The following is a 24,502-nucleotide window of genomic DNA, read 5'->3' as shown; positions in this document are numbered from 1 at the left end:
CAGAAAATTCTGAAAAACTTTCATCATTGGAGCATGTGCTAAAAATCGCTCTGAACGCCCTAAATTCACGTTTTCCCGTCTCAAAAGGAGCCTAGGTGGAAGAGTTTTCCCACGAGAATTTCTCCCTCCGTGTAGTCCTCTCGGACAAAATTATTTCTTTTTATTTCTCGTTTTATTGCTTTTTTCAACAAAATTCCGTGTTTTTTTTCAATTTATATCGTAACAAAAGAAGAAAAAACACGAAAAATTGTTGAAAAAAGCAAGAAAACGAAAAATCGAGAAATAAAAAGAAATAATTTTGTCCGAGAGGACTACACGAGGCCAAAAATTCGAGTGGGAAACCTCTTCCACCGACGCTCCTTTTGAGCCGAGAAAATGTGAATTTAGGGCGTTTAGAGCGATTTTTAGCATATGCTTCAATGATGAAAGTTTTTCAGAATTTTCTGAAGTATCAGAATCTGAAATAAAAAATATGACTTCAGTCCTCCTTTAAATTAGAAAATTGGGTTGAGTTTTGATAAAAAGATTAAAAAACTCACCATTCTTTAACCCGAAGTTCGCCACCTAGTTTACAGAACCTATAAAGAGGTGTTTGAGTTCACAGGTAGTTTATTGACACAGTTATTCATCTTAGAGGGAGCAACACAAATCATGAAAGAGCACAGTTTGATTGGTTGGAGAACAGTCTAGTCTAGTGAAATCAGAAAATCAAGGTTTGGATTTACATAGGTCTTGGCTCATTAAACTTTGAAATAAGCTCCGCCCCTTTTTTGAATGTTTGGAACATATATTATCCAAACGTTGCCTTCTTGAGAAAACGCGCGTCAAACACGTTCAAAATCACTAAAACCTTAGTTTTTTATGCACAAAGTTACCAAAGGTGCGCCAGGCGCTCAAAAAAAGTGGAAGGCTCTCATTTAAGCGATTTTTATCAGAAAAACGCGCCAAAGAGGCCCTCGAATAGAAATGCGAACGATTGGGGAAAAAGTAAAACGCGTTAAAGGTGCGCTAGAATGAACCATTGAAAATTGATGAGGACAAATTGGTGTAAATTCACGAAGGTCACTGTATTTTTGAGAAAGTTTCAAACTTTAAGCTATGTCATGCCTGCTTGCAGCGCTATATCTCGGTTTCCAGAGAAAACATCAAAAAGTTGTTAACTGACAAAAGATAGATTAAAACCTATAGAATATTTCTTCCGTTAAAACAATTTTCATATCTTTAAAGACGGACAAGATAGGATGCTCCAAAGTTTTGCTACGCTAGTTTGAATGACCAACTACATACGCTAACAGAAAAAAAAAACCGCCAAAAACAGAATTCAAATTCAAATCTACACATACACATAGTCACCATCAATGTCACCCTTTTGGTGACCTAACCAGATAGCACATAAATCAGAGAGACCAGAGAGAAAGAGACACTCATAAAATGGCGTCGCGGCGACTGAGGGCAAAGAGGGCAAATATAAATGACGAAACGAAATAAGAAGAACGAGGTAGACGAGAGATGAGAGACGCAGAGATGTTCCCGAAGAGAAGAAGTAGGTCATTAAGGATACAAAACACGGATATTAGGGAGACGAATCCGGTGGAATGAAAATAATTGAGATCCGGAGAAATCCGAAGATCAAGCTGGTGGCTTCTGGGATCCGGGACTGGTCTTTCTGTGCTTCCATGAGTCCAGATGCCCAGGATCTTGAAATCTTCTGGATATTTTATCAGCTCAAACACTTTTTACAATCGCGCTCTACCGTAATCGAAGAAAATCGTCTTTTTCAAGAGCATTTCGGTGGAGCGCAGTTGTAAGAACTGTGCCGAGGTAATAAATATAGCTGGATTCTAAAACTCTGAAAATATCAAAACTCATTTATAACCCTAGAAAACTCCGCCCCTTTTGCTCTATAAGTTTAATGAATCAGTTTTGTTGTGACATGTGAAATATAAATCTGATTAATTGAAAAATAACAATTTTCGAGAGCTTTAAACAGATTTTTTGATTAAATTGCAGGGTCTGGACTCCTAATGATCAGTGATTAAAAATCGAGGGGTCTGGCTGGAAAAAAAATCTGAAAATTGTCAGAAAAATCTGAAACAAATCTGAAAAAGTATGCTACGAGAATGGTTCCGTGAAGATATTCTGGGCAGCAAACCATTTTTGCAGGCATGTCAAAAATCGGAACAAATTGTTCAAAATTTTTGAATACTGCAGAGTAAATGTGCTTAATATACCATAAATATGCAGATTTTGATTGAATGTCGCAACAAATTTCTGATGAAGAATTCCATTTTTTAAGGTTTGCGCTCTTTCGATTCTTCTTGGAGTGATTGTCGATTGGAATACAGCTCTCGACAAAAAATCAATCGCCCACTTTCGACCAGAACGCCACGCTGATACGTTTAAATTTATTTATTCAAAAAATAAATCATTATTCTTATCATCTATAATTTCACTAGTAGCGATTTCCAGCTCAACTTCTGGAGGAATAGGCGCCTTCACCACAACCACTTCCTTTTTCTTCTTCTCCACTCCCAAACTGGTCGTCTCCTCTATTCCCAACGCTTTCAACAACTGTTTCTCCATCATCGCCATCGTCATATTCTCCTTTTTCTTTCTCTCCCGTGACTCCAGAATCCGCAAAACTTGGGTTGCAATCGTAGCTCGGGCCTTCTGTTGACACTCGACAAGATTGATGCGGGTGCGCGCCTCGAGTCGTTGTTTTTCGGATTTCAATTGCTTTTTTAGACGCTTCTTTTCTAGGATACGGAGTCTACGGGCAACCGCCATTCGGTGCTTTGCGGCTTCGTAGCGGATTCTGGAAATATTAAAATTAAGGGGGAATGGAGAGATTTAAAGCGAAAATTACGTCAAAAATGATCCAAGATTTCGATAAGACATTGGTAAATAGGGAATCACTAACTACATGACATATATCATTGAAAAGCTGGGAAAACGTTGATTTCAAATATATATTCTGTTTTTGCCCTCGAGTTCTGGAATTCGAGAAAAATGGGATCAAAGTTTGGGAGAGTTATTACCTTTTTTGGCCTAAGGCTTCAACGTAGTTTATATGAAAAAATAACTCAAGAACTTCAAAATTATATTAATACCTTGAGATTTGGTTGCGTTTTCAGAGAGCTAGAAAGTATTGAAAAAAAACGCTGACATTTTTAGAACAAAAAATAGTTATGAGATTTTTGAGCTTTAGGCTGCACCAAAAAACAAAAATTTTCTGTCTATCTGTCTGTCGGTGTGCCCGAATGTCTATATGCCCAAAAATCCCAAAATTTGGTTTTGTTTCCCGAAAGTTACAAAGATTTGAAAATTGCAAAAAAATTTTCTCGTGTCCAAACTTTGACCTCATCTTTCTCGACTACCAGACCTCGTGGGCTAAAGCTGAATATATATTTGGAATAAGCGTTTTTTCAGCATTCCAATGATATAGGTCACGTTCCATAAGTTTACGGTCACTCGGCATCCGCAGGACTAACATCGAAAACCGCGGACGATGCTCTAGATCTGCTTAAGGACACTACAACTTCACAAAAAACTCAAATTGCGTCAAGGGACACAAAATATGCAATCTAGTGTGGATTAGTCTGGAATGTACTCTTTCCAGAGCACCTGGATTGCGCCAAAGAAACGCCAAATAAAAAAAACTCACTTCCTCTCTTCCCTCTGCTTCTCCTGCTCTTCAATAGTCAGACAATCTGGCATGACTTTTCTAGGCATCCTCAGAACACACTCCATCATTCAGTCCGATTTTTAGTTTTTATACGATTTTTTCGATGGTATAATTAGATGATAATTATCGAATTTGCATTACAAATTGTAATTTACAATTTATTTGAATTTTCAAAAGACCAAAAGATATATCAACAAACAAGTGAGAATAGATTATAGTCGATAGCCGAGAAGACGCTCGGATTCTGAAATGAGTGCAGCCGCATCGTAATGAGTTTGTTGACGACGTGGCAGGGAGGATGTGGCCGGGGTGTCACGAGGGAATGGGTCATCGAGGTAGTAGTCACATAGGGTTGAGATCTGGAAGGGGCTTGAATTATTTTAAGTTGGTACAGTACCGGTCAGAAGGTTGTAAGCTTTGGCCATATTCAGTTGAAAATGCCCAACTTTGAAAGTGTGTCACGGTTAAACTAACAGTCCAACAAACTAACTTTTTATGGAATCAAACAGTCCAAGAGTTGAGGTTCATTTTTGTAGTTGACAACTTTTTTGTACGGGCACTCCCTAAAGAGTTATAGTAATTTCAAGACACAGCTCAAAAATCATATTTTACACTGAAATTGGTCGATTTGAGGCAGAAATTACTTTGTCGATTTGTAACTTGCTAGAGAGTACTCGTACAAAAAAGTTGTCAATTACAAAAATATATCTATATTTCTCATCTGTATGATACATTAAAAATCTACTTGATGGGACAATCAGTATTACCATGACGCACTCTTTTTGACCTGTACTGTAGATTGTTAGTTGGTGACCAATAAACTCACCGTTAAAAAGTTTCTGGAAGCTTCCGGCGTACACTGACTCGCCGACTGCGAAATTCTCTGCGAGATCTGATTAAAAGTCGGGCGGTCCGTAGGGTTATCCAACCAGGTTTCCCTCATCAGCTGATACATTGGAATGGTGCATCCATCTGGCTTCTGCAACCTGAATCCTTTCTCCACCAGACCTCTGATCCCTGCATCCGGAACATTATAATATGGGCGTCCGCCCATTGTGAGAATCTCCCAAAGGACAACTCCAAACGACCAGACATCTGATAGAGCGGTGGCAGTCTCACCACGCAGAAGTTCGAGGCTACACCATTTGTATTGGTTTTCAACAGGCGTGCTAAACAAGAACAAGAATTGGAAAAATTTGTCTGGCTAGAAATTGCTTACCAGTTCGGAGTAGTCGGTGTCGAGATGCTTCCAAAATCCGCTAATTTTACATTATGATCCGATGATATCATTACATGACGAGCACACAACGCATTATGCACTATATTTTTGGAGCCAAGGAACATCATCGCCGTGCAAATTTGAGAGGAGATACGGTAGAGGTCATGGATAGATATAACTTCGTCAAAGTCAATGTCGTTGAGGCTTGGTAAGGACTCATTCAGGTTGATACCTTTTTCTTGGAGCTCCACCATATACTTCCTCTTCGCAATCAAATAACTCAACAAATTCCCATTACTACAGTACTCCATGACATGCAACACGTTCCCATTCTTCACCACTGTCCCAATAAACGGCAGTATCCTTGAGTGTCTTCCAACTTCCTTTGCTCCCTCGATCTCGTCGAAGAAATCTCGTTTGCGAGATTTATCCAAGTAGCGGTTGGTCTGAAACGGTGAATTTTTAGGTGTATAGATTAACAGGTCTCACTTTCACTGCAACTCGTTGCTGATCATCTAAAACTACTGGTCCATGCCAGTCGGGGGATAGTTGACCGATGTAGACAGTTCCGAAACGTCCCTTCCCGATAATGATGTCTTCGAATAGGGTGAGACTGTTCTCATCCATCAGGAATTGGTCGCTGGAAACATTTTATATTAATATGAACTTGTAGATAAACCCTATATTTTTGTAGTTGAGCACTTTTTAATTGCTCCGCCCACTTATGAGTTAGGTGCCGTTAAAGTGTGGAAAGGAGTGAGTAGGAGGGCGCAGAGAAGTTAGAGTATCTCGTTTCTCTGCGTCTAAGCCACCATCCCGGAGACACCTAACTTCGCCCGTATCTTAAAAACGTGAGTAGCTATCAAAAAACTTTCAACTACAAAAATGTAGCCCTGGTTTTTATCTACACAACGCATTTATTATAAAAAAGCTTGGACTACAAACAAGACCGCGGCGACTGGTCAAAGTATGGGAAAATAAATAAAATATACCTTTCCATCCGATCTCCCTTGCACCACCGGCCTGTCGCACATTTGTAGCTTATAAATATTATAAGAATGATCAGAAGGAATGCAAGAACAAAAGCATATCCAATAAGAGTCCGCAGAAGGGAGTCAGCTGGAGCAACGACTGATAAAGAGGCGATTGTAGTGGAGACTGTCAACGCATCCGCAGCTATCTTACTGGTCCCCGCCACAATGGGCGGAGCCTCGAAGCGATGGTCCAGAATTCCACAAATCTGCACACCATACTTTGCTGTCAAGTCATAGTTGGAGATTGTCAACGAGAATTTTCGGTTCTAAAAAACTTTTTGAAATTATTAAAGTTTAGTTGGCTCTGAAGAAAAAGTAGACTCACAAATTTAGTGCAATTAACTCGGTTCGGAACACAAAATCTGGAAATTTCAGCTTTCTGCATATCGAGTACACATTCTCCATTATCGTTCTTTGAGTGCTCCTCACATTTTCCATAAAACGCAACAAAATATCGCATCTTTTTGAGGCGATGCGCGTTTTTCTCAATCGAAATCAAGACGTCTACTTGATCCACGTGGTTTTCCAGCTCGATGACACGGGTATGATAGTTACGCATCAGGTTGCACACTGGGTGGTGGTCGACTAAAGAAAATTAGAATCTTTGAAAATACAGTAGCTTTCTAAACTTACTTTTAATAGCATCCCGACAATCTGCTCCAATTATCTTCTCACATGCAAAGGTTACATTCAACGCTGCATGAGTGGTCAGATCGAGCATTCTGTCACATTTAGTGTCGTAGATTGAGCCGACCTAGAAAATTAATGTTTATGAGATTGTTGTTAAGCTTTAGAGCTACACTTTTGTAGTTCACAATTTTTTGATTGCTCTGCATGGGTTTGAGATACGTCAGCTAGAGAGTAACAGATAAGAATCGCCGACATAACAAAACTATCAATGAGGTATAATGAATATATAGATCAGAAAACGAGCTACATTTTTGCAATTGACATGTTTTTGATAGCTCTCCAGGGTTTTGAGATATGAGCTTCAAAAAATAATTATAGTGATCGAGAGGAACATAAAGATTAATGGGATGCAGGACTGGAAAAAAAGGAAAATTTTGGGCTTGTTACTCAATTTTGAAACGTTGCCGTGGCGTTATAATTGATGCAAACTGGAATATTTTTACATCAGCGTGAAGATCACAAATCGGCCTACATTTTTTTAGTTATTTGTTTTTGATAGCTATTCATGTTCTTGAGATACGAGCGGTGAAAGTTGGGTCTTTGAAGCGTCGCAGAGGAGACCCAGAGGAGACGCAGAGAAACGAGAGCGCACGCCTTCTATGCGTATCTCCTTCCCTCCTCGCCTAGCTTTAAACGCATGTATGTATCTCAAAACCCTGCATTTCTATCAAAAAACTGTCAACAACAAAAATGTAGCCCTTGACTCGCTCTACACATTCATATACGAATTTCAAATTTCAAGCTGTATTCAACAATGTTACACTCACCCTCAACTCATAAGTCGATCTTAACTTCATATTCAATAAATCAAAAAGAAGTTCTATAACAATTGCAGTGGTCTCCTGTCCAACATCCACGAAATGTACAGTTTTGAGTTTCGGCGGTCTTCTGGAGGACTCGATGACGTCGTGCGACATTGGAAGCCAGTCGATAGAGAGGGAGGACTCGTTCTGGAACAAGAAACCTATTAGGGAATCAAAAATTACAGATTGTGGGCTGTAGCTTTGAGCATTTTTTGATAAAAGGGCAGATTTCGAGATACACACCTTAGGAGAAGACGCAGAGAAACGAGACACTCAAATTTCTCTGCGTCTCCTCTCCCCAAAAATGAATCCCCTATCATTAAAGACGCGTATCTCAAAAGTGGGCGGAGCTATCAAAAAATGGTCAACTACAAAAATATAGCGCTTAGCGTTATCTAGATGCTCATATAAAATTTCAAGCAAAGAATCTCACCTTCAACACATCCCACCGATTTTCCTCGTATTCCAATCCCTCTATATAAACGACTGCCATCACTGCTAACTTTGCTTCCGGGCCTTCTTCAGGTCTTAACTCTTGTCGAATTCGTCCTTTGAGTGCCATAGAGGAAGATTTCACGCATTTTGAAGAGCAGGTGCAGGGTGTTGAGTCGATAGGAGTGGAGAGGAGGACGAGAAGGGGGAAGATGATACAAAAATAATTCATATTTCTTCACATTTGGAATAAGGGGGAAAACTGAAAAAAAAGTTTTAAGGTCAAGAAGGACATTCGGAGAAACAGACAGACAGAGACCTCAAAAAAATAGACAGAAATGTAAGAAAAACACGATAATAGGATCTAAAATATCCAAAAAATCAATTTTTCCTCTCAAAATCGACCTAAACCTCGTTAAAATTTATAAAAATTGACTCAGACCTAAAAGTTTTCAAAACCTCCGAAGAACAGCTAAAAACGAAGGAAATACACAATCCCAAGGTCAAAAACAACTCAAAAATCCATTTTTCTAATCAGAATGCACCTATAGACCCCCTAATACTCATAAAAATCACTCTAACCTACACCAGCTTGGATTTCCTTCAATTTTTTGACATTTCTCAAAAAATGAGTCAAAACAACATCATAGGCTTAAAAACACCTCCGAGATTCATTTTTCCTATCAAAATTACCATATAGACCTTCTAATTAGAATTTCTTTAAGTTTTTGAAATTTCTCAAAAAATTAGTCAAAACAACAAACAGAAAAACACTATTCTGGTTTAAAAACATTTCAAACATTCATTTTTCCTATCAATAGTGACCTATAACTACATAAAAACTTATACTAATTGACCGACTGAATCCAATAAAATACGTACGTGCCATCAGACAAAATAAAAGGAATTTCATTGATAACAGTCATCACAAAACAGAGAAAAAGTGAGTTAAGGTGTCTCTGAGTACATAAACATGGGAAACTGATCGGGTTTATGTGTGTGTGTGGGGGAGAACGGAAGCCGTTTGGCAAACATTCAAGGGTCCCTCTTCTCTAACTATTATTAGGAAGCCAGATTACTATGACTAAACGGAGAGAGATCAGATGGGAATCATGTTGTTATGAGTAATTGGTGGATAGAGGCCGAGAAGCGGTGGCCTAACTTTACAAAGGATTTTTAGGCCACCAGTCGAAGGCAGTCAGGTCACTAGTCACACATTTTAAGCCCATAAGAGCCCTTAACATTTTATAAGATCTCTTTTTCATTCATAGGTGCCGGAGCGATTACCTAACTTCACAATTTCTGATTTCCAGGCCACTAGTCAAAGACAGACAGAGATAGTCAAACCAAAAGAAACGTGACAAAAATCTTGAAATGAAAACAGAAAATGAATCCCATCTTCCCCTCTTCCCAAATACTACTGTAATCGGATATATCTGAGAAAAAAGGGGACCAAGGAACTTCTTTTTCTCACCCCACTTTTGAGCCTTCCATTTCTGGATGTGTGAAATTTGATAGGATTTTCTAAGAAGAAAGGGGAGTGGAGAAGAAGATTGAGGAATTTCGGAAGACTGATTCAGAGACTAGTGGTTGAGGGGAGGGGGGTCAAAAAATCAGACTGGATAATCTGGGCAAGGGAAAAAGTTACCGAGACTTTAAAATTGAGGAAACAGAGACCTAGCAATCTCAACATGAAGTTTGAAAATTGCAATGAGACGATCAAAAAATGCTGAAACTGAAAAAGTTTAGGCCACCAACATATCCAAATCCTGCAAAGTTACCGTAAAAACTGTATTAGAGCGACAGAACCAAGAAAATACACTGGGATAATCATATTCATGAATCCTGAGTATTTATGGGTGTCGTTCTATTAGAGGTGTCGTTCTATTAAAGGTGTCGCTCTAAGACAGTTTTTACGGTAATTCTGGAAATTCCGAATACCGAAAAGAGAGTCGTCCCTATCGTTGGTAACCTACTCGGCAAACTACTGCAACTTTCTGCGGAATCTCTGCTGACAGTATGCAAAGCATAGAATATTATTAAAACTTCCGCCGAAAGTCGGCAGAAATTCCTCAGACAGTTGAGGGCACATGACAAAATGCTGTAGCAAGTTGGGGGTCACAAACCCTTGTTTTAGTGTTTCTCTAATAGAGAACTTCTCCAACTTTCTGCAAACAGTTTTCTGTGTCGTCGACTTTCTGAAGCAATTACGGAGGTTTAGAGAGCATTTCATCAATTTCTTGCGACCCCCAATTTTTTGAAGCACTTTGTCGTGTACCCTCAACTGTCTGGGAACTTTCTGTCAACTCTCTGCGTCAGAATGCAGATGGCCTAAGAATCCTTCATTAGGTCATCTAAGTTAATACTTTTCAATTTTATGGACATCTGGAAATCCGGATACCTCAGCACACAGACAGACGCTGTTCTCTTCTTTCTGGGATCATGTACTTTTATAACTAATGAAAACCAATTATCTCTACTTGCACTTTCCTAATTTTCTGATTACTCATTTCTCTAAACTTTCAACATATCACATCCTTTTTGTCATTGTGTACAGCCAAAGTCACAGATTTTGAGCCCCCAAGGGCCTTTGACTCGTGAAAATTTTAAATGTCTTTTATTCATTCATAATTGAAATCAGGTGCTGATTAGTAGCTCTTTTTTCTTTTCTTTTTGAGCTCTTACTGACTATCTTTGAGACGCTGCAGCTTGGCTGAGAATGATAGTCTGGCTTTGATTTTTAGCAAAAATATAGAAGAATATTAGGTCTTTATTTTGCAGTTTAAATTTTTCAGATAGCATTTTTGATTGTTGAGATATAGGTCTATGAAGTTTTTTACTCATTATTTTTCCAATTTTTGCTCTGATTTTCTCCTCGAAACCTGAAAATTATCTACCAATTCCAGATGCCTCATAGAGTCGCTCCAATCCGCCCTCCCCCTCCTCGAATGATGCAAGTGATTGATATGGTGGATCACAACCATCAAGGAGGCTACGCAAATGCCCCTGACGACACCAACGACTTCCTCTTTCTATTATTCTGTCTGCTCGTCATCATCTTCCTATTCTTCATCGGTAAACCATTGATCGATTGGATCACTTACTAATGTTTCTTTCGATTCTTTTTTGTGATAATTAATATTAATCAGAGTAATAAAATCTCACTGTTGAAACACTGTTTTCTGGTTGTTGTGGGTTTGGGGTAGCGCGTTTCAGGTTTCAGAAATCCGGAGCTTAAAATCAGGTCGTGTTGCTGGCCTAGAAATCCTTCTGTTGGAAATAAAAACCATCAAATCGATTATCAAGTTCTTTTGGACATTCGGACGCACATATAGAAGATTCGCTCTACCTTCTGAAATCATCATGACCTAAGAATAGTTAGATCATTAGACTTACAGGATGATACACATATACTTTGTAGGTAGCCTAGAACCACCTGGTCTAGAAATTCTTCCCTTTGGTAATTTAGGCCACCAATATCATCATCAAGTTCTTCAGGATGTTGGAGATCCCAACAGACAGATTGATTCTTTCTTCCTTCCAAAATCATCACGGTCTAGGAGTCGTTAGGTCATTAGACTACCATGGTGATGCCTATCAAACAGACATTGTCTCCTTCCTTCGAAATATGCACTCTTCAATTATTCAAAATCCAGATCATCCTAAACTTGCACTTTTAAATGCTCCGATCACTCATTTCTCTACTTTCCAAATCTTTTCCGGCCCTGTTTACTGCCAAAGCCGTCCCCAAGGGCCCCCTGACTCTCTTCCATTTATAATTAAAATCAGGTGCCGCCTTTACTTCTCTTTCTCTTTTTTTGCTAATGCTTATCAGCTTTTGAGATGCAGCAGCTTATAGTAAAACGATTGTATGATAATGATTTCTAGCAAAACTACATTTTGCAATTTTACTTCAAGAGATACTGTACAATGCATTTTTCTACCTTCTCTTTTCTTTCTCAACCTCAAATAAACCCGCCAATTCCTTTTCCAGATGCCTCACGGAAAGGTTTCCCTTGAAATGGAATCAGCCATCGACTGGCAGGATGACGTGGACACAACGGACAACTTCCGCAACTTCTATCTCCTTGTGCTCCGCGTCGTCATCGTCTTTCTTCTCCTCATTTTCGGAAAGCAGCTATTCGATTTTATTTTTGCTTAACTCTGGTGCTTTTTGCTGCTTTTTTTGATAATTTACTCAAAGAAATAAAGTAAATAACAATGTTAGCAAATGTATTCAGGGAACAGATTTATTAAGAAGGAAATATGAAATATGAAATATGCAAATGCACTTTACTGCAAAACTGATCTCACATACAGAAGAGGTATGGGAGAGAGAATAGAGGTATGGATAGAGTAAATGAGAGTAGAAAGAAATAGAAGAGGTGAAGAGGGGATTTTTAGACGTCACGAAAGCGAATGGGTGACGACGAGTTATTGAATTAAATTTTTAAGTATAAATAAGGGTATAAGTGCAGGGAAACGTATGATAACTGCATGGGACAGAAATTATCGTGGAGATTTCCGGAGTGAGATGAGTCCTAACTCTCATCGACATCGAAAAAAGTCTGCAAAATATCCGAATCGAAATGCATAAACGACTCGGTCACACCAATCTTCGGACACGAGTATCCATTGATTTTCCCTGCATGGCTATAGACAACCTTGCACATTTCCTCCGTCTCATTGTGTGGACTGAGGAATTTGAACACATTCATTTTGTACATGAAGGTGGCACTGAAAACGTTAGTTATTTATTTGGGGATAATTGAAAAAAGTAGAAGTCTTACTCAGTTTCGTATTGCTCTGCTATCTTCTGCTGGTCGAAATAGTTGAAGACTTGTTGAATGAACGCTTCACTCTTCAAACGGGCGGATCTGATGATGAAGAAGTAAGGCTGGCGGGTGTTGGGGGCGTAGAGAAGGTTCTTGGCGTGGTAGTTCTGGAAAAACTTATTGAGAGGCTCCGCCCACTTTTGCGAAACCTTCTTAACTATAACAGCTCATAGTATAGTTAAGAAGTGTGATTCTAACTAGGGAAGATCACGGAGTGAGTCTGGAAATATTCGAGAAAATAGGGGTCAAAGTTCCGACTTTCATTAACGAGCTAAAAATGTCGTCAGCGTAGTGTACACCGGAAACTTGACATGGGTTTTCTCGAATACCGGGACCAGAGGACAAAAACTGAATATTTATTTGGAATCAACGTTTCCTCAGCTTTCCAATGATATAGGTCACGTCCTATATCTCCAAACTGACTCCATGACCTTCCCTAGTTAGTATACATGTCAAAAAATTAGACTATTTGTGAAAACGGAGCAAGTCCAAACATTTTGCAGGAGCATTCTTGTCAAATAGCTTTGGAGCGAACTATGCATGGTCCAAAAACGCGTTAAAGGAGCGCCGGATATGTTTTTCTAATTTCTGACAAGAAAATGTCTGCATGTTTCTTTTTTATACAATTTGGACACCGTGACCCAATCGTCAAAGATTTTTGAATTCCTCCCAACCAATTACCCTTACCTTAATAAAATTAGTCAATTCCACCGGATGCAACTCCTTGATTTGAATATTCACTGTATTGCAATGATAGAAACTCCGAAGTGTCAACCGAGTCGGCCCATTTATCTTAATCTCCGTCAATCTCTGCCAGTAAGGACTTCCAATCATTAACTGAAGAGCTTGAGTAGAAATTTTTTTTCCAGTGAGATGCAATGTCCGAAGGTAGTTGGGATCCAGATAAGTCATGATCTTTAGAATGTGATCCGTACAAACATTGAGATTCCAGGTCAAATGTGACACTTTCAATTGGACTCGGGTATTAGTCTCATGTTCATGTCTCTTGATGAACATGATAAGTATATCGAAATATATCCGCATGTGGAGCTCTTCCTCCTCTGCCACATTCTTGTTCAATTTGATAGCTGGGCACTCTCCGAAAATCAATTCATCCACAGTGGAGTCAGGGTTTCTCATCACTTCCATAGTGTAGAACACCGCAACGTCCACGTTGATAGTCTCCCAGAATGGGGGACTTTTTTTATCGATCTTGTTGACTGAGAACTGATTTCCATCCGCGGCAAATGGAACCACTTTTAGCACTGAGAGAGTTTCAGGGGGAGGCAGAGCTTCCTCCTTTCCAGTTAGCACTTTACAGAATTGTTGAATGTTTACAGTGCTGTAAAAAAGATACGGTAATTTTTGAGAATAATTGTTAGATTGTTTCGGTACCGTGGAAATTATCAAATAGTCAAAAACAGGACATGTTATACTCATGATTTCAAAAAATATAAGTTTCATTGGTCTTAACACAAAACTGGCGGTGGAATTATTGGAAATCTGATAGAATGTTTTGGAACTTTTTGATATCATAACTGCTACACTGCCAAAACCATGCCCATTTTAAGAAGACTCTAACTTCAGTCTAGTCCTGGAAAGGCTTATCACCTAACGTTTTACAATTTATAATAATGGGTTTCCCAATGTTTTGGATAATTATAGAGTAATTACCTCGGCCCTCCAATCATCATTTGAGAAGTTAGTGTGTTTTGATGAGTAGCAGTTATTGCTGAATATCCATAAGGTACACATCTGAAAATTTTATTATAAGTAATAACCAATTAGTCTCAAAGCAACAATACCTTGAATTTCCATTGGACGAAGTTTTTGGCTCACGAGGTCTCCGCTGACCACCTTTTCTAAAAATATATCCTTATTTTAAGAAATTTCATCATAGCATTACCTCGGTTTTGAAAGAACCATATTATCCGGGCCTACTGTAGGCATCGGTGGCATACACCTTGTTAATGGGTTAGTACCTTCAGAACTAACATTGTCACTGAAAACTCGAGATAATGTACTTATTTCTAGGTGTTCCAACTTTACCACTTTTGCGCGTTTGAGAGTTGAGGAATTGCCCATGGTGAACTTCCATTGAATGATGTTCCGCTGAAAAAATAGTTTGTAAGGGCAAAGCAGGAATATAAAATTACCTTGACATTCCATTGAAAGTCGCAGGTATACCAGTGGACCAAGCTTCACATGGTGTTCCTTTTCTGAAAGAACAAAAATTACATAAATATAATGTCAATGTTAGGAACTTACTTCAAGTTTTGATTAGAAAGTGAAGGCAAGTAGTTTGCCATTTCCGGTGAGGAGTTATAAACCTGGGTTGGTTCTCTGCAAAAAAATGTACGTAGAGAATGGGGATATCTCGGTGGGCACACTCACTTCTGTTGAGAATTCAAAGTGGAATGCATATAAGTTGACCATTCTGATGGTGCTGGAGCATTAAATGATGTTGGTAGCACAGGCATCGGCGGGTTTCCATCAAGAAGTTGTGATGGTTCTCTGGAAATGCAAAAGTCGATAGGGGTTATGGTTCTTACTAATTAAGTTTGAGATAACCTCTAAACTTGGACCTTTAAATTCGGAAAATTACCGATTTTCCGAATTTAACGGTTCATAACGAAAGCTTGCGCAAAGACGTTTTGAGTGATAAAACTACAAGGTTAGCTTGAAAACTTGAATTTGAAAACGTTTATGCTCAAAATATTGAGGTAGACGTTTCGAAACCTGTTAAACACGATTTGTGGTTCCCAGGTTCCAGACTTGTACTAATTGTCGACGTGGTTCTCTGGCTTTGAAATTTATGGTATGTCTGGTTAGTAAGTAACGTTCAGCAGCTTTTACCCCAGTGACAATCGCAGATACCGAAAAGCGGTCAATTACAAAAACGAAAGTTTTAACAAGCACTTAAAGCCGGAAGCTTGTTTAGACCTAAACCGTTTTCTGTAAAACTTTGATTTTCATATTTATTGCCTATTTCAATAACTTAACTTCCAATCCTAAAGCCTCCCTCACCTCTTCTTCCCATTCTGCATCCATGCTTCCCAGTCGGTTGGAGCATCCTCCAACCCGGGCATTCCGTCGTCATCATCCATGTAGCTAAACTACTGACGTCAGCAAGCACAAGTCCTTTCGTGAGATCAGAAATGAGAGCAATGGAACAAAATGGATAAAAAAGTGACCAAAGAATGTAGAGATTATAGATAAGAGAGTGGGAAGGAGGAGATTATGATACAAAGAAACGAAATCTACGGAGCAAAAGAAAAAGGTTGTTTGGTTGAAAGGAGCCAAAAGGAGAGAGTAAAGGGAAAAGAGTGATAAATATCCAAAGTACAACTTATCATTAGACTATCATGCGGAGAGTGAGAGTATGCTTCAATGGACATGTGTGGGAAAGTCTGAGTTTCTAATTTTAATTTGGTGTTTGGAAAATGTGGAAAGAAATTTCTAGACACTTGAATATAGTCTTGTCTAGGCGTGCCTGATGTGCCTTTGGCGAAGATCAATGAAAAGAAACTATTGAACATCGATTCTGAATAAATGAGGTTTCAAGTATAAGGAGGCAATCTTTCCGTCGGTTACACGTTTGACGGTACGTTGAGCGTTGGCCTGTGCGTTGGCTCTGTAAACTGTTCACTTTTGTGACGTATTATTTTTGCAAAAATTTATCGTCATTTTTTGAAATCAGTGCTTCACGAACTTTCAGAAAGTACCCTTGGTTGCAATTCGAGTCTCGCGACGAAAACTACAGTAATCCGATAGTTTTCACGATGAAACCCAAATTGAACGAAACCTAGTCACTCTTTTAAACCGTATTGACGAGCTAAATCCAAAAATGGTGATGAAAATAAAAAATGTTCATCCGATTTAAAAAAAATCCTAAAAACAATGTTGCGTTGTATTTTTCAGTGGCAATCATATTTTTGCAAAAATTTATCGTCATTTTTGAATTCAGCACTTCGCGAACTTTCGGAAAAATACCCACAAGCCTATGTTCTGTGCAATTTGAGTCTCGCGACGAAAACTACAGTAATCCGATAGTTTTCACGATGAGACCCAAATAGGACGGAACCTAGTAATGAGAGTGACGCAGAGATGTCAGACGCTCTAGCTTCTCAACGAGTCTCTATATCTCAACCTGTAGAGCGAAAACCAGAAAACTCACTTCCTCACACCAAAAACCTTATCCATCTCCTTCTCGATTCCCTCCAACTTATTCGACATTCTTATTTCCATCGACTCCAGATTCCGAAATCTTGTACCATTTTTCCAGCTGTTCACGATTTGCACCACCTCCTCCATATTCATCTCCATCCTATCCACATATATTTTTTTGCACGTGGCACCCATCAAATCGTTCGTCTCTACCCAATCCCCCTCTCTGATTTTCAGGGACTCGCAGTTGAAAACTAAAGGTCTTTGAGGAGATGTTGTTGGCTCCAGCTCAATACACAGCTCCAAATCTTTGACATTGGTGGCGTTTTTCAGAAGTTTTCTGAGATCGTTTCTAGCCACTTGGTCGTCATAACGAGTTTGTACCGTGATAGACTCAAAACGTTTAGTGAGCTTGAATGGAAACGATTGCTCCAGCTTAAAGTCCCACAAGAATCCGTAACTCAAATGGAACTTTTGGACATCCAAAATCTCCAGAATGTGCTTCGAAATGCATTCCAATAACAACAAGTCATGTCGATCTCTTGTCAGAATTTCCATATTTGACCTTCCAATCACCTTAAATGCATCCTCTTCTCTTACCATCTTCATCGGGTCCCCATATTTCAGCACCTTGGACTCTCCAACCGTATTTCCTTGATCACCAAAGTAAAACCGGACACATTTCTCATGTTCCTTAAGAAACTTCAATTCCAAGATGAGGCGCTCATCGAAGGTAAAAATACGATGGGTACCTCGTCGATGGGTACCCTTAGGGAGATTAGCTGGAATGAATCGGGGGATGGAATACTGATGAACAGTATCCAGGGCCCATGTGAGGTTTGCTTTGAGGGGTTTGTGGATGGTAAGGAACTCACGGAACTCTTTTGATGTCATCGATTGATCGATACTGGAAAAATATGAAATCGATAACTTGGGACAAAAGCGGCGCCATTATAAAATCAATAAATTCAAGTAATAGTAACAATTTTTCATTCTCAAAAATTCAAAAAACTGAACCGCGACGCGACCGCAACGCATTGAAAATATGATGTTCCTAAAAAGCCGAAAATCCAAGGATTTTGAATGATTTTCAAAATTTTGAAAATGAGCTTTTGTTATAATGAATTGTAGCACAGCGAATTTTTAACATAATCAAAATTTTGAAACAGATTCAGATTCCTCACGTCTTCATCTTTCAGAATTTACAAAAATCTGATTCAACAACACAAAAAAAATCCCTTAAAATGACATATTTTCCTATTTTTATGTCAAAAATTTAAATTTTTGGTTTTTGTCAGTTTTCAAGCTTGGAAATCTAATTTTTCCACTAAAAATTTGTGAAAACTGGATTTTTATCGAACTTTGTTCCAGAAAACCTTGTTTCCTGTCAAATTCTTGTGTTTTTCTACCCAACAGTGCCGGAAAAAATACATAAAAACTTACACATCCATCGGATCCATTTTGCGAATTTCCTCCACATTGAATTCCTTCTCCTCGTAGTCAGACATGATCAATGAGCAAGCCGCAAGCAAATGAATGACCAACTTGTGCTCACCTGGATTACGCGCGTACACTTTGTACACTAGAGCGCACTTGCGTAATCTGATTAAGACGGCGTGGTGGGAAGACAGATTAGCGATAAAATTTATTTGAAAGACACACCCAAATGGATTAATGGATATTAAATATTACATAGAGATAAATGTAACACATGTAAGATAATTGCATAATTGAGGTTAATTAGTAGAGGTATAACAAATATGATTAGCGACTATTTCGGATTCAAAATCTCTGATTTCACATCCCAAACTTGTGCCAAACTGTTGAATCGACGATAGACAAGAGTTAGGAGAAGTTCCGGTTCATATGTTTTCTTGGTGACCCATGTTCCGTAGACCATAGTGTCGTGGAACATTATCCAGAGGTCCTCGATGTTAACGGTACGGATTCTGTAGGCGCGGCGATCGTACTTGTCGGTTCTGAAAGTAAAAGTGTAACAAAATCAGAGCTCATAACTCGGCTAAAATTGTCGTGCGCCCTCCAAAAACTTCAGAATCTTATTTTCAGATCATTTTTTAACTTGCCCTCAAAGTTTCAGCAAAAAAAGCACTTGCACGGTCTTGGGGTTCCCTTAAGAAAGTAAAGGTAAGGGTAGAGAAGGTAAAACATAGAAAATGCACCAGACAGGCTGGTGAAGGCTAAAAAGACTAGAAAAAGCTGTCAAACTCGTATAAATATATGTCTCAGCTTCAGAAGAGACATTTTGAAACCGCTGTTAGCTTGAAAAACGTAGTATCAACTATTTTTCCAGTCAAAATCTTCTTCGTTGAAAAATGAGAGGGCAGGTGCACCGTGTAACATCTAAAAATTTCCATCTTCTGCAATTTTGACACAAAAAACACCGTTTTTGTGACCTTTTTTAGCTGAAAACGCAATGTTAAATATATTTTGATCAATTTGGGTTGAAAATTGGCAGATTTACCATGTCACATAGAAAAATTTCAGTTTTCTGCAATTCCGGCATCTTTTAGTGCGCTCTTTCAGCCGAAAAACGCAACTTTTAACTCATTTTTATCGGATTTTCTGGTTCAACCTAGCAAATACCTCCCTGACAAAGCCTACAGTAACCTTACATAGTATCAATCTCCCCGTCCTGTCTGTACTGTTGAAGAACTGTCCGTTCGAAGGTGACATCCATACCTAACGTGGAATTGATATAGAAGAAAAGACTCGGTGGCATATGATTAAACCTTTTCGAGGAGTAACTCTGAAATTCGATAGTATTTAGAGAAATCTCCCAAGTATTAGCACGACACGCTTTTTACAACCACGCTCTACCGAAACCGAAGGAAATTGTGTGCAAAGTTGAGAGGCTCAGAGAAAAAGAGACATTTCTCAAAATTTCGGTAGAGCGCAGTTGTAAGAACTGTGCCGAGCTAATAGCTACTCACCTTAATATAATTCGCAAATTCCAACGGATCCAAACGTCTCACATGTACCTCCAACTTATTCATTCCGTGCAATTTGTGTAATTCATTATATCCTAATGTTAACTCATGACGAATATGAAAATGTTTCAGATGCTTCATACACTTCATATTGATGATAGCATCTGTCTGATGTAGTTGGAAGATTTTTGGTTTTGAGCCATACGGTGGCAGGACACTGAGAATTCCCAAAATCTCTGGATTGAAAAATTTCAGAAATTCATGGAGATTTATGTTGTCCAGTGAGAAATTGCAGTGTAGCATTTCAACATTCCAGTGATATGTTTTCTCCTTCTTCTTCTCCATTTTAAACCTCTCCATCATCATATCCATAAACAAATCAGTCTCTTTCAGTCCCTCTTTGTGATATCTCCGCCCAATTTGTAGTTTTCCAATCAATGAATTCCTATTCTGCACCTTCTCGAATATTTTGTCGATTGCTTCGTTTAATTCAAATTCTCTGATCTTCTTTCTTGTTTTCACTGTTTCTCTCTCGTGAAACTCTATACAATATTTTGGACTCTCACTGTAAAGTGGCGGGTAGATAATGATGTGTCCGTCGAATAACGGGGCAACTGGTTCGATTTCTCCAGTTTGGCTGAAAAAGTACAATTTTAGTGGATTTTTGGAGTTCTGACATAATGTGACACTACGAAACAGCAGCTCAAAGTGATGTCACAGGATTATCTCTATTTCAGACATCTGAATTTAGTTAGGGAGAGAAAAAATAGCAGGAAAACGTTTTCAGCTAAAAAAAAGAATATAAAGGTCAACTTAGTGCACATTTTGCAGTTTTTCATAAATTTAAGCTGAAAATCAACCATTTTTCGTCGAATTTCGACAATATTCAAAATGCACCATTTTCAGGCCAAAAATATCGAATTTAGACATTTGCGTATCGAAAAATGACATTTTGAAACAGTTTTTAGTTTGAAAAGCGTATTTTTTCAGTTAAAATCCTTTTTGTTGAGAAAATGGGCAGGTGCCATGTACGATTTAAGAATTTCAATTTTCTGCTATTTTTAAACAAAAAACATCTGTTTATGCGCTTTTTAGGCTTAAAACGCAATTCGGGTTAAAAATTAGCCAATTTTTCAGTGTTTTTAGTCAAAAAGGTCAATTTTCGACTTTTTCATATTTTTTGCAGTTTTTCATCAAGCGCTATAGTTGTAAACACGTCAAAAGTGCGCCAGATTTGTTTTTCTGGTTTCTGACAAAGAAATGTCTGCAAGAATATAATTTGTTTTGTATTATTCATCATTCAATTTTAAATTAGCCAATTATCCAGGTCTTATTAATCCAGAACTAGGTTATAACACTATAACTGTCTAAGTTGACCCTGCACATCAAGTTTGTTAACTACAGTAATTAAAACCAGGAATTGTCTTATTGTTAGTCTAAATTAGTCTTAAATTAGAATTTTTCCTGGATATCCTGACGTAATCTTAAAAGTTGTCGATTTCCCAGAAAAAACAATATGTTACCTCATTTCTAGCAATCCTTCTCCCTCTATTTTCTCCTCTTCTGCTTCTTCTACTTCTGCATTCTCAGCTGGCTTCGAAACAATCACAATCGGCGGAGCCGCCGCTGTACCTTGACGTCGTCGTCGTCTACCACGAAAAATTGAGCAAATTCTGTTGCGAATGTTTCGAAACATCTGGAAACTCATTATATAGCCAAGGACAAAAAGTTTATGATCTGGAGAGCAGGAGATTAAAGATAAAGGGTCGAGAAAAGATAGAAAGGAGATTAGCATGTGATATCCTTCTTCTCTCATTCTCTCTCTTTTTGGTTTCGAAGATAAAAATAAAAATGTACAAATAATATGTACTCTTTCTGTGTGCATGAAGAGAAAAGGTTGTGTGATTAGAGGGTGTGCATGCTCCACAGGATACGAGACACGATTTATATGTAAATGAAGAGTGACGAGAGTGAATTTCGAAATTTTAGGAGATCTCTAGGGGAAAAGGGGGGGGGGGCAATGATAAATAAGGAATATTCTAGTTGAAACTTTAATCAGTCATGTGAGAAGAATCAGTGAAGCAGACTGTGTGATGATTAGGGGGGGGGGGGGCTGACTAGACCATGAAAACCGTAAACATTGTATTATAACGGCACCTCTAGACATCCTCCGAAGAATGTAAGGACATGCCGTTATAATAGAATATTTAAGGTAGTTTAATCACCTACCAGAGGATTGGCCCTCCATAAAGAAATATTACAGAAATTAGAAAAAGTGTTTCCTGATATGCGGAATTTGAAAATTTTAACATGTCAGCTCTAAGTGCTTGAAGTTCCAAAGTGAGCAATGCTAACCTAACTATTTTTAAAGTCTGGTGTTCTAAACCGGCGGTCGTGAGACAAAATTCTGTTGGAAATCGCTGGCCTAGAAACTTCACACTGAGAAGTTCGGACATCACTGAAAACTGTATTCCATTAATCTCAAAATCTAGTTTTAGATCCCCCGAATTCCGTTCTTGTTGCAACGATAACCAGAGCCTAGAATCTTAAACTGTTGTTACAGGCCATATTTTGAGCACTAAGAAAAACATTTTTTGAGATTTTACGACAAAAACGAAATATATCTATTCAAATGTGCCTAAAAAATCAATAGCTCTAATTATTTCGTCTATAAATAGATAAAGAATCAGAGAATCCATATATGTAACATTTTATTGGTAATATTCATATGCTTTGGAGGGAGTATTCCTCTTAATCTTTTATACTCTGCGTGTCCTGATTTATAATACTAATCCTTCTAGACACATGTGGCACAGAACTTACTTTCTTCATTTCTTTCTGATAATGAAAATATTTTTTATTATTTTATGAAATCTTGCGATCTTTAATGGTTTTATCTATCCTATGACCAGACATAGCCTGCCAAACAATACAATCCAATTATCAGTATTCTGAGTGAAAACATATAATTATCTTGTGTCATTTAAACATTTTGTGCTCTAGTCAGTGATCGGTGTATGCAGAAATTTATTGATTGTAAAAACGACATCATTAACATAAAAGAGACATTCTTAGGGAATATTTGTACGATAAATTGTACGATAAATTGTACGATAGATATAATTGAGATCAAAGTTGTCTGACATTGCATCCATGTGAACCGTGTATTCATTCTCATCAAGAATATGATAAATGCATCACTGACTGAGTTCTTTCCAGCAACCATTCCAATTATCGAATTTTCAGTGAAATTCACGACCAGCACTTTCTCAGGATCCCTGGGTAACTGGAATCGTTGTACTGGTCTTTGGGTGATATGGTGGCTGAAATTAAGGGATTAGTGTCGATAAACTTTCTGTTTAAACTCTTACACGTCTCCCTTCAATTCTATGAATGCATTTTTGAAGAAGTGTTCAAGAATCGGAAGTCTCCATTCAAAGGCCATGGAGGTGAACGAGCCTATCATGAAGTATGAGAGAGTCAGCAGGGGTTTGTCCATGAATTTCTGAAGTTTCGGGACTTTTGTTTAATTAAAATAATTTGGGAAGGACGTGTCAAGTCGTGCTAGGCAATACCAAACCGTTGTTGGGCTGTGCTGGGCCATTGTACTTTCCTATGAGGCCGTGTCAGATCATGCGGTGAGGATGTGCCCGTGTTCACAACAGCAATTCAAACTATTGTTGTGAAAACCATTAAGGAGGCTAAGCCAGAGATCGCTATGCCAGGGCTAGGTTATGAACGGTTTGGCAGCATCATTGTCAACGTCACGCTAGGTCATGCAAGCGGTCAGGCTAGAGGTCGGTATGCTAGGCTATGGACGTTAAAAAGCATCGTGGTCAAAGACACGTTAGAACATGCCATGGGCCGGGCTAATCAAGATGGGTTCAGGTTTCTTTGGGGTCATGCTAATACATGCTAGGCCGTGCTCAATCCAATGCGACCTGTGCAAGGCTAAGAAATGTCGTGTAAGGGCAAGAGTTTTATTCATATTTCAGACAGAATCTGGTCATTTCAGGCGTGCCGAGCCATGCTGCAGTAAAACCTGTAATATCTCGGTTCCTAAAGGAAATATCAAAAAACTGACAACTGGCAAAATAGAGCTTAACATTTATAGAATATTTCTTCAGTTTAAAATGTTTTCCTATCTTTAAAGACAACCGAGATAGGATGTTTCAAATTCTTGCTAACGGATGCGCCTCTATTACAGGTTTTACGGTAACCCGATTCCAACTCACCTGTATAAACTCCAAAAACATCTGCACCTCCAACCTGTGCACCTGTATCTCCATCTTCGCAAAGTGATGAAAGTTGTCAAGATGCAATTTCAAAGGAGAAGTGATTCGGCACTCTTTCAACGCCTTCCACTGCGCCGTGTTCTTTACCACCTCAAAGTCGACTGAAATGTCTCCAATGATAAACAGCGTGTTTAAATACTTCGGGTCTAATTGCCCAAGGAATTGAAAGAATAGAGGGCATTGTAACGGACCGATCCATTTCAGCTGCTTCACTTTCCATAGACATTTGTAGTTGAGTGCTCTTCTCATCTCGATAGCTTTCATCAACTTTGTCATCAACTTTTCAATCCCTTTGAGGTATCTCCGGTTACTGTCCAACACTATCTCATCTACCACTGAATGCCGGTTTTTGAATATTCTCATTATTTTATCCACTGTGTCGTCCGTTCCCATT

The 24,502-nt window shown here is 38.6% G+C and overlaps 5 protein-coding genes across 5 annotated transcripts; all 5 read right to left on the bottom strand.

The window, feature by feature from the left end:
- Positions 1-2,409: 2,409 nt before the first annotated feature.
- Positions 2,410-3,750, bottom strand: GCK72_021884 (uncharacterized protein; the record flags this gene model as incomplete). Its single annotated transcript, XM_053734553.1, has 2 exons — positions 2,410-2,815; positions 3,665-3,750. The coding sequence occupies 2 exons, from the start codon at positions 3,748-3,750 to the stop codon at positions 2,410-2,412; spliced, it is 492 nt and encodes a 163-aa protein (XP_053583466.1).
- Positions 3,751-3,897: 147 nt separating this feature from the next.
- On the bottom strand, positions 3,898-7,993 carry GCK72_021883 (uncharacterized protein; the record flags this gene model as incomplete). Its single annotated transcript, XM_053734552.1, has 9 exons — positions 3,898-4,044; positions 4,512-4,854; positions 4,905-5,350; positions 5,394-5,544; positions 5,897-6,204; positions 6,264-6,523; positions 6,572-6,692; positions 7,396-7,578; positions 7,865-7,993. The coding sequence occupies 9 exons, from the start codon at positions 7,991-7,993 to the stop codon at positions 3,898-3,900; spliced, it is 2,088 nt and encodes a 695-aa protein (XP_053583465.1).
- A 4,411-nt stretch (positions 7,994-12,404) lies between these two features.
- On the bottom strand, positions 12,405-15,805 carry GCK72_021882 (uncharacterized protein; the record flags this gene model as incomplete). The annotated part of the gene is made up of 11 exons (XM_053734551.1): positions 12,405-12,600; positions 12,654-12,805; positions 13,386-14,040; positions 14,373-14,453; positions 14,504-14,560; positions 14,605-14,700; positions 14,748-14,810; positions 14,855-14,917; positions 14,967-15,041; positions 15,093-15,212; positions 15,726-15,805. The coding sequence occupies 11 exons, from the start codon at positions 15,803-15,805 to the stop codon at positions 12,405-12,407; spliced, it is 1,638 nt and encodes a 545-aa protein (XP_053583464.1).
- A 421-nt stretch (positions 15,806-16,226) lies between these two features.
- On the bottom strand, positions 16,227-18,373 carry GCK72_021881 (uncharacterized protein; the record flags this gene model as incomplete). Its single annotated transcript, XM_003105213.2, has 3 exons — positions 16,227-16,332; positions 16,876-17,772; positions 18,309-18,373. The coding sequence occupies 3 exons, from the start codon at positions 18,371-18,373 to the stop codon at positions 16,227-16,229; spliced, it is 1,068 nt and encodes a 355-aa protein (XP_003105261.2).
- Positions 18,374-18,636: 263 nt separating this feature from the next.
- Positions 18,637-24,501, bottom strand: GCK72_021880 (uncharacterized protein; the record flags this gene model as incomplete). Its single annotated transcript, XM_003105255.2, has 7 exons — positions 18,637-18,844; positions 19,499-19,632; positions 19,817-20,450; positions 21,337-21,509; positions 23,019-23,136; positions 23,185-23,318; positions 24,049-24,501. 7 exons carry the CDS (start codon positions 24,499-24,501, stop codon positions 18,637-18,639), a joined length of 1,854 nt encoding a protein of 617 aa, XP_003105303.2.
- Position 24,502: the final 1 nt, after the last annotated feature.

The sequence above is a fragment of the Caenorhabditis remanei genome, chromosome V (genome assembly GCF_010183535.1).
Source record: "Caenorhabditis remanei strain PX506 chromosome V, whole genome shotgun sequence".
NCBI classification, from domain to species: Eukaryota; Metazoa; Nematoda; class Chromadorea; order Rhabditida; family Rhabditidae; genus Caenorhabditis; species Caenorhabditis remanei.
Note: the sequence above shows the minus strand (reverse complement) of the source record. Positions and strands in the feature narration are given on the sequence as shown.